Source organism: Macaca fascicularis, chromosome 20 (genome assembly GCF_037993035.2).
Source record: "Macaca fascicularis isolate 582-1 chromosome 20, T2T-MFA8v1.1".
Taxonomy (NCBI): Eukaryota; Metazoa; Chordata; class Mammalia; order Primates; family Cercopithecidae; genus Macaca; species Macaca fascicularis.
In genome coordinates, this window is record NC_088394.1 from 42,266,382 (window position 1) to 42,280,169 (window position 13,788).

General features: G+C 44.1%; 1 protein-coding gene across 1 annotated transcript; it reads right to left on the reverse strand.

The window, feature by feature from the left end:
- Positions 1–1,006: 1,006 nt before the first annotated feature.
- Positions 1,007–9,442, reverse strand: LOC135968787 (cyclin-Y-like protein 1B). The gene is made up of 3 exons (XM_065536889.2): positions 9,281–9,442; positions 4,751–4,913; positions 1,007–3,203 (listed from the first exon to the last, which is right to left on the reverse strand). The coding sequence occupies exons 1-3, from the start codon at positions 9,367–9,369 to the stop codon at positions 3,090–3,092; spliced, it is 366 nt and encodes a 121-aa protein (XP_065392961.2). The 5' UTR covers positions 9,370–9,442; the 3' UTR covers positions 1,007–3,089.
- Between the last annotated feature and the right edge of the window lie 4,346 nt (positions 9,443–13,788).

The window sequence follows — 13,788 nt, forward strand, 5'->3', positions numbered from 1 at the left end:
TTCCCCGCCCAAGAGTACCGCGACTCCTCCGAACTGCCTTTGCCAAGCGCCACATGAGCGCGTGAGTCAAGAGCGTGTCAAGAGCTCCTGAGTCGAGCGTGGCGGTGGAGAGGGCGAAGCCGGTTTCATTTCCTTCCTCCGGGACCCAGGAAGGTCTGGCGCAGGGAAAATACCCTGCCCCGGGTAGGGGCGACCTCAGGAGCTCCAAGCATCTGTCTCCCAGAAGCCCTACAGAAGGGCCCTGCAAGACCTGACCTGCTGAGGTCCCTTCCTTCCACCCTTTACCCTTCGGGGGACCCGTTATTCCCCCGCGAGCCCCACTAGGTTATTCCTGGGCACCCCGCATTGGCCTCCGGCCTTAGAGCACCCTCGAGTTTTCCCAGCCCAGAACGTGGGGACTCCACAATTATTCCCCTCCAAAGACTCCTCCCATACCTGTCTCCTGGCATCAGCGACGCTGACACACCAGGAGACCGCCCAGGCTGCCCCCTTCCCGGCCCCAACCACCTCGGAGTCTCCACAATGACTTCCCCAGGTCAAGGACTGTGCTGAGACCCTGCACAGCGACCCCGACGCAGAGGATAACCCTCCAGCACTCCCTCAGACATCCCGCCCACCCTACAGGGGAGACCAGGCCCCACCCTCCACTCAGGCGATGGCTTCCCCCAACCACCCCTACAAAGATGCTTTTCCGGAGACCCCGCACAGGGCGGGTCACACAGGGGCGACCCTATGAATCCCTCCCCAGACATCCTCGGGCCCTCTCCACAGGGAGACCGCACGAGCAGAGAACTCCCCTGGAGAGGATCCCCAGACACCGTCCTCACAGCCACCACCACAACCAGAAAGACCCAAGGGAGAATCGTGGCCACCAAACCCGTGTCCACACACTCACTCCTCCAGGCCGCCATCTCCAGGACCCCCACTCATGGCCACCTCACCCCATGGTGACCTCAAAATGCTCTCCCTGCATTGCAGGGAAAAGAAAGAGAGAATCCAGCCAAACTTCCGGAAGGAGAATCCATTTTCCTTTTATTTGTTATGCACTGGAGCTCAAGTGCAGAGCAAGAAGGGTTTTATAGAAAATTTCAAGTTCTTATGTATAGGTTTGCATGGAAATTTAAACATTTAATGATAGGGATAGTACATAATAAACCCATCCTAAATACATTATCACTAGGCCTCAGTAATTCTTATTTTGCCTTTTATTTTCAACTATCGACTCCAAATATCCTAGTAGTATTTTAAATCATATCATTAATTTTGGAAGAATTAAAGTAAGTATATCTAACAGGTGAAGATAAAAAAGAAAATATCATTATCACATCTAATACAATTTTTAACAGATCAATTTGTGTATTCACCAAAGAGTAGACTCTACAATCACTGAAGGCTTTGCATGAAATGTTTTCATAGATTTAGTCTAACATTTCATCTTCAGACACAAAATGTCAATACATGAAAATATTCAATTACATACAAAGGGCCATAGATTATGGTTGGAAGAGGAAGTCACAAATCGATAGTGGGATATTCCAAACCACTGCACTGTGAAAGTAAACACAAGAAAGAAAATAGGGATTCCTATTGTTCCTGATAAAAGGAAAGGAAAGGTAACTCCCAGAGAGCCACTCCCTCACTTTGCCATATTCAAACGTCTAGAACAAGGCACTGGTTTGGCCGTACCCAAGGAAAGATGAGGATTCAGGGTGTAACAAAAGACAGCAGGGATCATGGGGCATCTTAGATTTCTGCCCCCAACATCTACCCTTGCACTAAAACTTGATCTAACATCTCACATTGGTGGGGATCTGGTGTTCTTGTAAGAAAAAAAAAGTCTCAGAAAGTGTTTCCCTTGTAGTCTCTGAGGCAGTTGATCCTCAGAACTTTCTATTTTGGAAGCCAGAAAGTTATTTCTTGATTGAAAAGGGGGGCAGTCCTTTGCACCACAGGATTCCCATTGTGGACTGCATGTCAGTGGGTGCCACCAGTTATTACAACCAATGTCTGGGCAAACTTCCTCAGGATGCAGAAGCCACTCCCATGAGAACCGCTGTTCCTCTCCATATGTGAACAGACTGACAGATGCAGGCAGCACCAGCAATCTCCTGAACCTCTGCAGTGCACTGGAAAATGTGAGTTGTGGTGTTTCCCTGTGTTAGAATTATTGAGGGGCTTTTGTTTTGTTGACAAGTGCTGAGACCATACAATGCACCAGGGCAAGATTAGCTGGGAAAATGATCTTCTGATAACATTTTGAACCCAGATGTTCCTCCTTTGTTGTTTTCCTGGAACTGGGTAAATTCAGTGTTCACTTCCGTAGTTTCCCTAACAATCCCAAGGCCTGGTCTTCTGCTGCTTCCCTGGGTGGTGTGACCATTATCGGCCTGGGGGAAGATGAGCTGATTTCATCTCTTCCTTTATAACCATGACTTGGAGGCCTCATTTCACACACAAAGATTCCCTCCAAAGACTATATGAGCAGGCCTGAGCTACCCTGGTCCTTGGAGTAATGACAGCCTGGCCCTGATGCCACTCCCTCTTCCCACCATTGTTGACTTCTGGGCCATCGTGCATTCAGTGCCTCAGTGGACAGAGAACCAAACCCAGGTACTTTCACAAATGTGGAGCCAATTCTAAAGTTTTTTGAGCTCCAGCTCAGCTAAGACCTCTGACACCTGCTTGAGACTGTGGGTGACTGTGGACACCACTGGCACCTGCTTAAGACTGTGGGTGACTGTAGACTCTGAGTTGGGATGTGCTGTGTCCATGCGACACTCTTCCTCCCCAAGAGTTGTTCAGGAAGGTGGTGCCCTAGGAATGCCATCTGGAACCAGTGGAAGAGGAAGGGCAGGAAGCACCTGGCACCCACTGTTCATGCCACCATGACCCATCCACCGTGTGGTAACTGGGAGATGTTTCCTCTTGATGGAAGATGTTTCCTCTTGATGAAAATCCTAAACACTAACAATAACAACAAAAAACAAAAAAGAAAAAAAGAAAATCCTAATTTTTTTTTCCAGCAGGACAAGTATTTTCTTGTCTTTATAGTTGAGAAGTTCAGGATGTTATAAGGCTAATTTCTCTCTTTAAGATAAGATGGCATTAGGGCACCGAATACCAATGAAATTCATGCTGATAGCCCTTTTCATAGCAGCGGCATCTTGATGCAAGTCTTTGTATTCACACGGCCGTGACATAGCCTAGGAAAGTCATTCAAAGAGAAAACAGGTACAATTTTAAAAAGGGTTCCAACATGTTTTAAAAGGCATTGCTGATGAGAAGCCACACATACAGATTTCTTTAGATGGTTCCTTCGCAGCTGCTTTGGCTGAGGTTTACACTGCCAGGTCCTGAGGATGCTACTCCCTGCCCATTCACTAAGGCAAGCTCCTTTAAGGGCTACGAATAGATTGCCAGAGCCAAGAGGAATTTATTTTATTAAGTTATTTTAAAATTGGGCTCATTGCTTGATGATACTGTCACAAAAAAATAAAATAGGACTCCCAAAGATTTCAAGAGTATTGTGACAAGCACCTGACAACTATATCATCTGTTACCTGTGCACTTGTTCCTTCGACATAATAAACATGCACTTGTGCCAAAACATCCATTTACACAGCGATTCAAATTCTACCCAACCCTGATTAGTTACCAAATACTCAAAGCAAATTTTAATGAGGCAGGTGTGCTCTGGGCTGTCTTGGAACATCTAAGAAGTCTCATGAGTGGAACACCAAAAGGTGCTACTTTACTTGCACATTGTGATAGAAAAGTGTATTATTCTAAAGTACCACCAAGATACCAGAGAAAGTGGCAATTTTAAATGTGTCGATTTCAGTGGTAATTTTCCTGTATACTCACCAAGAGTCAAAGCCATAAATCATACGTTGCCCCATGAAAGTTACCATTTGCATTAAAAACCCATGTCCTTCCTACCCAGTATTTGAAACACTGGCACCTTATACAGTCTCAGTACAAGTCTCTCAGCCACTTCTGCTTTGTCTAATAAACTCATGGGACTGCACTGTGCTATATACACTAGATGATAACATGAATTTGCAAACTGCGTAAGTAAAAGACAGTCAAGAGTGGTAAGTGTACTGTGTATGTAGATATAATTAGGAATACAATTGCATTTATTCACATATTGTTATGTGAATGGGTAGAGGTTAAAAATAAAACCCATTAAGAACAGACTAAATTTAATTAACAATGTGGTCACAGCAGAAAGGATATCAATACATTTTTAAGAATATGGATCCTTGACCGGGCCTGGTGGCTCATGCCTGTATTCCCAGCACTTTGGGAGACTGATGTGGGTGGATCACCTGAGGTCAGGAGTTAGAGACCAGCCTGACCAACATGGAGAAACCCTGTCTCTCCTAAAAATACAAAATTAGCTGGTGGTGGCGCATGCCTGTAATCCCAGCTACTCAGGAGGATGAGGCAGGAGAATCACTCAAACCTGGGAGGTGGAGGTTGCAGTGAGCTGAGATCGCACCATTGCACTCCAGCTTGGGCAACAAGAGTGAAACTCTGTCTCAATAAACAAACAGATAAATAAATAAAAGAATATGGATCCTTGTATAAACCATAAAAGAAAAGAAATATGTTGCCAAAGAACTAGTTTTTTGGTCTGTTAATTTTAAGGCTTTCATTTTCCTAATCGCTACTTAATATGATTTTGTCACAGATGCTGGCTTCTGTGGCTGATGGTAAACTCTGCTAAGTGACTTCACATCCTTACCTTCAGTCTCCGGGCTTTATCTTTGTGAAGAAAATGAAATAGAAAATACATGTCATGGTCATTTGCCAAGGCACGCAGGTCAAAGTAATATTTTACATAAACACTGGCAGACACATGAATATTAAACTCAAGTAACTCCAAAAAACACTTCTCCATCTTGCTCCTGGGGTAGAAGAAACACAATTAAACCAACATAGGACAGTTCTAGTCAAGTGGGTTATCTTTAAAAATATCCTTCTGAGCTATTGGGATGCTCTAAATTCTGTTTTGAAACAAACAAAGGCTGCCTGGTTGGGTTCCCACACTAATGTCCAAGCAAGACACAGCTGCTCGGGGTCTCTTCTGCCTCCCAGCACCCCAAGTTTGGGATGAGGGAAAGGTGGAAGCCTCTTCTGCATTCATGCTGCTGACTCGGGGCTCATTCTTCAGAGTTCCCTTAGGGCAGCTGCACAACTCAAACTCCGTGCTCAATCACAAGCCCCGCAATAGCAATCCCATGACAGGAATGACGGGTGCCATTTATCAGCTCTGAAGGACCTCCATGCATTTTTACCAGGACGACAACAGGAAGGGCCTTACTGAAGAAGAGAAGAACCAATAAGAGGACTGGGCGCATCACCACTGCCACAAATGGACCCATGGAGAACCAGCCTATTATCTCAGAGGAGGAAAAACACTAAGGCTACAGGGAGGATTCATCCCAAATAAATACATAAGCAAGCTACATTCCATGGCAACAAGAATCCCCTTCCCTCTGCTCCAGCACACAAGGCTATGTCAAGGAGGCATAACGCAAGATTCTGCTCATCTTAGTACTATGAAGAGGTGAAACTGCCACTATGACGGGGCAAGGATAATCTTTAATCTTCAAAGTTTGAAAGGCAGAAAAATGAAGGAGAGATATTTTGGCTAGACTAAACCCATTTTATGATGTGATTTCTAGTAGGGCCCTGGCCTTATGCATGCAGTGTTGCTGCTGAGTTGGGAATGCAACCCTGAAGTGCTCAGCATCTGTCACCCCTGGCCAGAATGGGTTGTGGGGAGTTGAATGCACTGGGAGAGGAAAGGGCTGGGAGCCGTCCTCTGCCATATGGTCATCCAGCCATCCTCACCAAGGCTAAATTAATAGGTACACAGAGTAAATCTGGCTGCTTTCAGAGTAACCTGTGTCATGAGGTAATTGGTTAAAAATAATCAATATCTAAACAACACATTTGGTTTCTTGGGCTGAAAGCTTTGATATTTTACCTACTGGCTAAGTCAACAAATGCTTGATGTTTTCCTGTAAGGGGGACAGTTAGACCACGAGCCAAGATGTAGTGATCTCATTTGCTGAACTTAAAACCCAGCTGAACCTAATTCCAAAATTAATTTCCTGTTCACATGTCCGTAAGTCTATAGAAATGTAAATCAAATGATATTTGAATAGACAGCTGATCAGTACCTGACTTACTACAGGAATCAATAGCACTTCATAATCCCTTTTTATTTTCTCCACTAGTACATTGTAACTGTGTAGAAATACAGTACTTTACAGAATTAACATGTCTCTTAATAGAGGTTTACTCACTGAAGAAAAGCATTCTGTATATAGAATATGCATCTTCTGGGCTTTGTGGTTTTTTATAATGGCTAGATGATTGAAGAGCATAACCTTTACAGACACAGCAAATTTTCTGAATAGTGGCTACTCAGTTTAACTTACTCTTTAGAAAGGAAACATATTCTAGGAAGACATATAGATGTTGGAAATTTTTAAGAAAAATCCGATAGGAACCAATTTTTAACTATTAAATTTACACTCAAAATGGGACCATTGCAAACAGTCAACAGCAGGGGCTGAGACAAATGTCTATTAAATGCTTTGACATATGCTTTTCAACTTCCCAAGATCATAAACAGAAGCAGCCTGCTTGGAGCATAGCTCCTGGTTTTTCTCCGTTCACACAGCAACAGCACTGTTGGGAACTGGTCTTCTTGGAGCTGGGCTCTGCCTCACTGCTCCTGGAGCTCACTTCTGTGGAAACCTGCACAGATCCCTGCATGCGCTCTGATCCTGTGACTAGAACTCAGAGCCCCAGCCGGCTGAGGTGCAGGTTTTGAGAACAATTCAGCTGTTCGTGATTACAAACTTGAAACCGCCTTTGCAGAAATTGTAACTGAGAAAATCATGACAGTGAAAGAGAGCTGATCTAACTGACTTTATCTTGCTTCTAACCTCCAAGCTGTCCTTGTTCATTCCTAGGCAGAGGCCAAACTAACTTCAGGAGAAACATAGTTTATAGTTTATAGTTTAGCTTGGAAACCAAGACAGTAACAGCCCTTTCCCAAAACAAACCTGCTTCCTGCCTGGGGACTGGACTGCCTTTCCAGGACTAACAAATTAGCCACAAGATTAGAAATTATGGTTGAGAAGTCATGCAGCTGAAACCTGCAAAAAAGTCTGAACCTCCCCATATTGCTCCTGGGAATAGCATCACTATTGTTAAACCTAAGACCAGAACTTGAGATATTTTGCAGACCCTGCACTGGGATCAGGTGGCACCACCTCAATCAATAAACTTTGTTTATCTGGTGTTGTGGCTCCCACCCAGGAGCCAACTCAGTGCAGGAGGACAGCTTCAACTCCCTCTGATTTCATCTCTGATCTGACCAATCGGCACTCCCCTCTTTCTGACCCCCTACCCACCAAATTATTCTTTTAAAAACCATCCCAGAGTTTTTGGGAGACTAATTTGAGTAATAGTAGCACGCTGGACTCCCATACAGCTGCCTCTGTGTGAATTAAACTCTTTATTGCAATTCCCCTGTCTTAATCAATCAGCTCTGGCTAGGCAGCAGGCAAGGAGAACTCAGGCAGTCACAAATCTTGCTTTCTTCAAGGAACCAGTTTACAAAAGGATGACTATGATCAAAGCCACTTTAGCATTTGGAACTTCCAAAGTACTTCCGTTTGTTTCAAATTCATTTGCTGTCACACTCTTTGCTAAAATGGCTATCAGAAATGTCACCATGATCACTTGGTTTATACTATTAGCAAAGTGGTGGCAAAAATGGTTTTTTGTTTTTCTTTTTGAGACAAGGTCTGGCTCCTTCACCCAGGGATGGAGTGCCATGATGTGATCATAGTTCACTACAGCCTCAACTTCCCAGGCTCAGGCAATTCTCCCACCTCAGACTCCCAAGTAGCTGGGACTACTACTGCCTGCCACCAGCCCAGCTAATTTTTTAAAAAAAACATTTGGTACAGACAGGGTTCACTGTGTTACCCAGCAGGACTTCAACTCCTGAGCTCAAGCGATCCACTCACCTCAGCCTCGCGAAGTGCTGGGATTACAGGCATGAGCCACTGAGCTCAGCCGCAAAGGGGTCATTTTTGAACGTAAATATACTCTGAGGTGTATCTACAATAGACACTGTATCTTCAATTGTAGACGTACACTGAGGTGATTGTGAATGACAGTATTATCTGGAGTCATAAGTAAAAGTCATAACACTAACTCGTGCCAATGCCTGGCATGATCTTGATCTGCTGCTGCTGCTCAATGTAAACAAAACTGCTCCCTTGTCTTGCACAGATGCAGCCCACACAGCTGTCCTCACTGTCTAGTGGGCATCCACGAAGGCTCTGCTGGAAATGCCTCCCTGCTCACCCTGCCTGCCAGCTCCAGGGCCCCTCCCTTCACAGCAGTCATGAGGCTGGATTGGAAGGGAGCCCTGGTGAAGCTGTGTTTCAGTGTCATGTTGGTGCATCTGGGAGGAACCCCATGACTCTGCAAGGCTCCTCACATGGTCATGGGCAATTCCAGGCCCAAAGAGTGCTGCTGCAGATATCTGAGTACCCATGGAGACTTGAGAGTGTGGTGGGCATGTGGTGATGCCCCAGAATGCTTCTCACACTGTGGTTGGTGAACGCTGGAGCTTCTAACTCATCAGACCAATTTCCAAATACATGCAACACTCTCAATGGGGAGGGACCAGAGCACAGGAATCTGTGGCTATTTAACTTCATTTCTCAAGGTTCCTATAAAAACAGAGCTTCAGATAAAAGGGAGAAGAAAGGGCCAGCAAAAGCAAATACACAATGGGTGACTGAAGTTGAAGCCATAACTTCCCCATAGTCCAGAGGCCTTATGATCTTAACAGTGGCCAATTATTTCAAAGGCCAGATGTTTACCCCTTAAAAGGGGACTGAAACTGGCACATAGCTTCTCAAAAGCTATAAAGATATTTACTGTACCTTATCATTCTGATAGTACACTTGTAAGAGGTTTGCCAGAAAATAACCAGAAAAATACTTTTCAGTTCATCAAGCAGGTTATTGCAACAATAACACATCAAGACCTACCCATTAATGCTGGAAAATACAAACTGTTACACTAACGCTGGATAGAGAGAAGTCTGCGATCTTATACCTATTTCCTTTACCTGCACAATGAAACCTATAAAGATATTTCTTACAGTCTTAACTTGGAGAGCAACGAGGCATGGAAACTGGTTACAAAGATCGCCAAAATCTGACAAACTCACATGTTCTCAACTGCAACGTCCTGGGGATTCTGGCTGTCATCCTCACTCCACAGACCACGGTTTCTCCAAACCTTGGAGGCAAGAAGCATGGCTCCGAGGACAATCTTTTTCCAATTAGTAGGACAAAGATCGATGTTAGCACTAGTTAAAAGTCGTTCAATGTACACCTGCAAAATAGAGCGCTGGTCTTTGATTTCAGTTCAGTGTAAGTGTGGTGATAAGAACATTTAAGAATGATAGATTTCTTCTGGTTTTGACCAGAAAGTAAGTGCCTTTTATTCTTATGTTCCGCAGAGACTTTGCTCAGACAAAGCAAGAGGCCAAATCACAGTCATAGTCAGATACCTCTGCAGCCTACTCTGTCCATAGACATTTCCAGCCCAATTTTGGTGACAGGGATGACTGCACATTCTTGGGCATGAAGAGAGGCACCATCAGCACCTTCACACTCATGAAAGGCAGCACAAACTCAGGCCCAGTGCAGATTAAGGTTGTTCAGGAAACGCTCCAGCGCCGTCCGTGTGCTATGTCACACCTGGTCGGCAGGTAGATAGGAATTTTACAGGTGTGCCATGCTTGAATATGTAACACCCAAGTGATACTGAGGACACTGCTGTCTTCTCCTTTTCACAATAACTAACCCACTCTTGGGACACCAGCTGAGGAACTGTGGTCAAGAGCATTTCCCAATGCCTGCCGTGCAGATAGCATGACAAGTGCAGGTCTCTGTGGCTGAGAAATAATCTGGTATCCAGTGCTTCATAAGGAACGCATGTATATGAAAGGAGGGTCCTGCTCACAGCCCCTATTTTCCATGTCTCCATAATCACTTCATGAAAACTCATTGCTTGTCCCACAGTATCTGCATTCAGTCAATTTGGTTAGCTTGAAGGCAGAGACAGTTGTCGGCCTCTGCATCCCTGGAGTTCCTCTAAACCTAAAAAGCAGTTTGTGAGACAATCTCAGGAAGTATTTTCTATCTATCCAATCTCTATCCTATAAAGAACTGGGTGAGGGACCAGCTGAGTGAAGGTGACAGAGGTGAGCTGGGAGGCGTTCCTATCCCAGAGGGTGCTCTGCAGAACAGTATGTCTCCATGCTACTTGACGTCTTTGTATCAAGACCAAAGGAAAACAGTTCATTTTAAGAGAGTTCATTTCTTGTCTGAAGGTTATCAGATTGACGGCTCAGATCTGGCAAAGTTCTCCGAACTCAACTGTGTTTTCAAAATCAAATGGATCTTGAACATGATACGTTCTTATGAGAGATTCTGCTCCCTTTCCTCCTAACTCTGCACTATCGAGTATCCTGGGAATGACCCTCCCTCCCAGGGTTCAACTCCACAGCACTCACTAGAGAGCACTTAAACAGCATTGGCGAGCCCTCAACTTCCTGTCACCTTTACTGGTAAGCTGGACCTGCTGATACCGATACCACTTGTCCTCCTGGATCAGTGAGGAATTTCATTTTTTAACACCAGCTCTTCTATCAGCATGGTGGATCCCATCCCACTATTGCAGAACACTGTTCCCCAAATCACCTCTTCTTGAAGACTTTCTCCCTCTCTGCCAGAGATTTCCCCCAATACAAATGTGTTTCCTGTTCCCATCCTGCTCCCCGCAGCTCCCCAGAGGCATCCTCTCATTTGCTCACAGCATCAGGCCTGTTGCCAGCTCCTCACCTCCCATCTCTCCTTAACCCACCTCACCCACCCCCATCACTCTCCTGAGACTCCTCTTGCCAAGGTCCTCAGAGTCTTGACACCTACAAACCAGAGCCCTTCACCCCAAGGCTCCACTCCCCAAGTTGGCCCTCATCTTGTCCAAGGAATTGTTATTGGCCTAGCTCCTGGGGACTAATACTTACATGTGAGTTACCCTGCTCCAATCTGGGTGCAAACACTCTGTGCCCACCTTCACTGGTAGGCTGCCTACTTCAGATTCTGAGCCACCATGGGTCACGGCTCACCTGTATCATTCTAGTTGCTTCTTGGTCCTCTTCTCTGCCCCAACCTTCCTCCTAACTATGGTCTACTCTCCCCAAGCCATCGCCATAACCTCTTAAATTAAGAACACTGCACTCCACTGCTTAAGATCTACCATGAGTCCCCTCATCAAACTGGAATAAAACCTGAACTTCTTCCCATGGCCTGCAAGCCAAAGGGCTCTGTGAGCCATGGCACTGCCTGTGCGGCCTCACCTCTTCCATTCTTTCCTTCATTCCTCCCACCTCACGGGCCCCCTGCTGTTTGTTCCTTGAACACACATGAAACATGTTCCTATCTCAGTCTTCGCTCTCGTTCCACTGCCTGTCATGCCAGAACTCCTTATCATCCTCGCTTTATAGTCATGTCACTGTTCAAATGTGACCTCTCTAGAGAGGCTCTTCCTCATCATTCTCAATTAGTGAGCCCCTCCCATCCCTCTCTCTTTATCCTGCTTTATTGTTTTGCTATATTGGAATCTGTTGAAGGAGAAACCAGAAATCTCTCCTGCTGCCTTTAATAGCAATTATTCTGTGATAAGAAAAAAAATGGCATCATTTTAAACCACAATGATGATTACATTCAAATATGTGTATTTACTTTGCTTGTACAGGTTTCTCTCAAAAGATCTGATGATAATTTCAGGAATCTACTTTTGATTAGAAACATGGCCATACCCTGAGTAGGAGACCAGTTGTTGTTTTTTTTTTTTTTTTTTTTTTTTTTTTTTTTTTTTGAGATGGAGTCTCGCTCTGTCACCCGGGTTGGAGTGCAGTGGCCGGATCTCAGCTCACTGCAAGCTCCGCCTCCCGGGTTTACGCCATTCTCCTGCCTCAGCCTCCCAAGTAGCTGGGACTACAGGCGCCCGCCACCTCGCCCGGCTAGTTTTTTTTTTTTTTTTGTATTTTTTTAGTAGAGACGGGGTTTCACCGTATTAGCCAGGATGGTCTTGATCTCCTGACCTCGTGATCCGCCCGTCTCGGCCTCCCAGAGTGCTGGGATTACAGGCTTGAGCCACCGCGCCCGGCGAGACCAGTTGTTAAAGATGCTTTATAGATAAGGAATATCTTACCAAAGCTACGATTGCACATGGAGCTGTTAGTTTTGTGACTTGAAAAAGAGTACAGAAATATCTGAAAATACAGTTGCATTTGGGATCATCCTCGAAGGATTTCCCTGAAGAATTTCCTTGCTGAAAGAAGAAAAAGACAATATAAATATCCACTCAAGAAAACTTTTTAAGTGCTTTTAAGATGGTATTGCTCCCATTTGTGCCAACATGTCCCTTAAAATAATTTTGATGGGATAAAATGTCTTTTAGTTTTCAAAAATATAAACAGCGGGATCTTAAAATATTTTTGGTTTCCTGTAAACAGAGATGCTAAGGTGGTCCTGTGGCTAGCATATGTCTGAAGAAGGAAGTTTTAAATTTTTTATAGCATTTAAACTGATTTAAATTTAAACTGTTTTCTAATTCTATTCACAGAGATTGTGCACATTTGTCAGGACTATTTACAAATATTTATATGGTTTGCTGCTATAGAAAATTATCTTTTAAAATGACACATTTTGTTATCTGGATGGTATATTTACTCCCCTTAGCGCACTAATTAAACAAAGCTGCAAGTCAGCTCTTACTCCAGCATGTCCACTTGACAACACTCCTTATATAAGATGATTAGACACAACAGAGGCGAGACTTAAAGGTGGGTGATTTTGACTTCAGCATGAACTAAACACAACTCTATGAGACAAAAATAGAATCTCAAAGAAAGTGTCACTTACTGAAAGTGGATGTATTGGCTCGTCAAAAATAGCCAGAGATCTATTTGCGTATCTATAAAATAAGAATGTGCATTTAAGAAATTAATTTGGGAATTGTCAACATCTTAGTAAAGTATCTGCTGGGAGTAGGGCATGGAGGGTGGAAGGAGATACATCTTGTTTGCTTTGGTGAAATTTGTTCGCCAAAATAGTTTTTGCAAATTTTTCTCCCGGATCCTGGCCTTCAGAGGGTTTCTTGACCTCTTTTTCTTCAGCACATAATGTCCTGAACTGTGAAATCTTTTCTACATTGATGATCCAGATTTGCCTTTAAATATTCACCGCCGCTAACAGGCAATGGTAATAAACTACATCTGTTTTCACCCCTCTACCCTCATGCTGGAACACAAGAACATTTTATAAAGCAGTAGTGGTTGGCAATAAAGTTTTTAGAGCTTTTATTAAATGTGAATGAGATTCAGATTTCCCAACTATTTCTTTATTATACTTTTATCATATTTGTTTAAGTAGTTTGAGTTACAAACTTCATTGCCTTTTTATTTTAAAAGAGGCCAGTCTTTAATGAACTTTAAAAATCTAACACATTGTGCGCTCACTTAGGAAACCAGTGGTTCTCCAAATGTGGTTTGTGGACCCTGAGATTCCCTAGGAGGCCCATGATGTCAAAACTTTTTTTTTTTTTTTGAGACAGGGTTTTGCTCTTTCACCCAGGATGGAGCACAGTGGTACAAATATGGCT

What these genes read in the sequence shown, in the direction of transcription:
- LOC135968787 (XM_065536889.2), bottom strand. Translation starts at nt 9,369, where the DNA reads ATGCTTCTTGCCTCCAAGGTTTGGAGAAACCGTGGTCTGTGGAGTGAG. An exon ending in GACGTTGCAGTTGAGAACAT is followed by an intron (nt 4,914 to 9,280) that starts GTGAGTTTGTCA and finishes CTTCTACCCCAG; the next exon opens with GAGCAAGATGGAGAAGTGTT. An exon ending in ATAAAGCCCGGAGACTGAAG is followed by an intron (nt 3,204 to 4,750) that starts GTAAGGATGTGA and finishes TGACTTTCCTAG; the next exon opens with GCTATGTCACGGCCGTGTGA.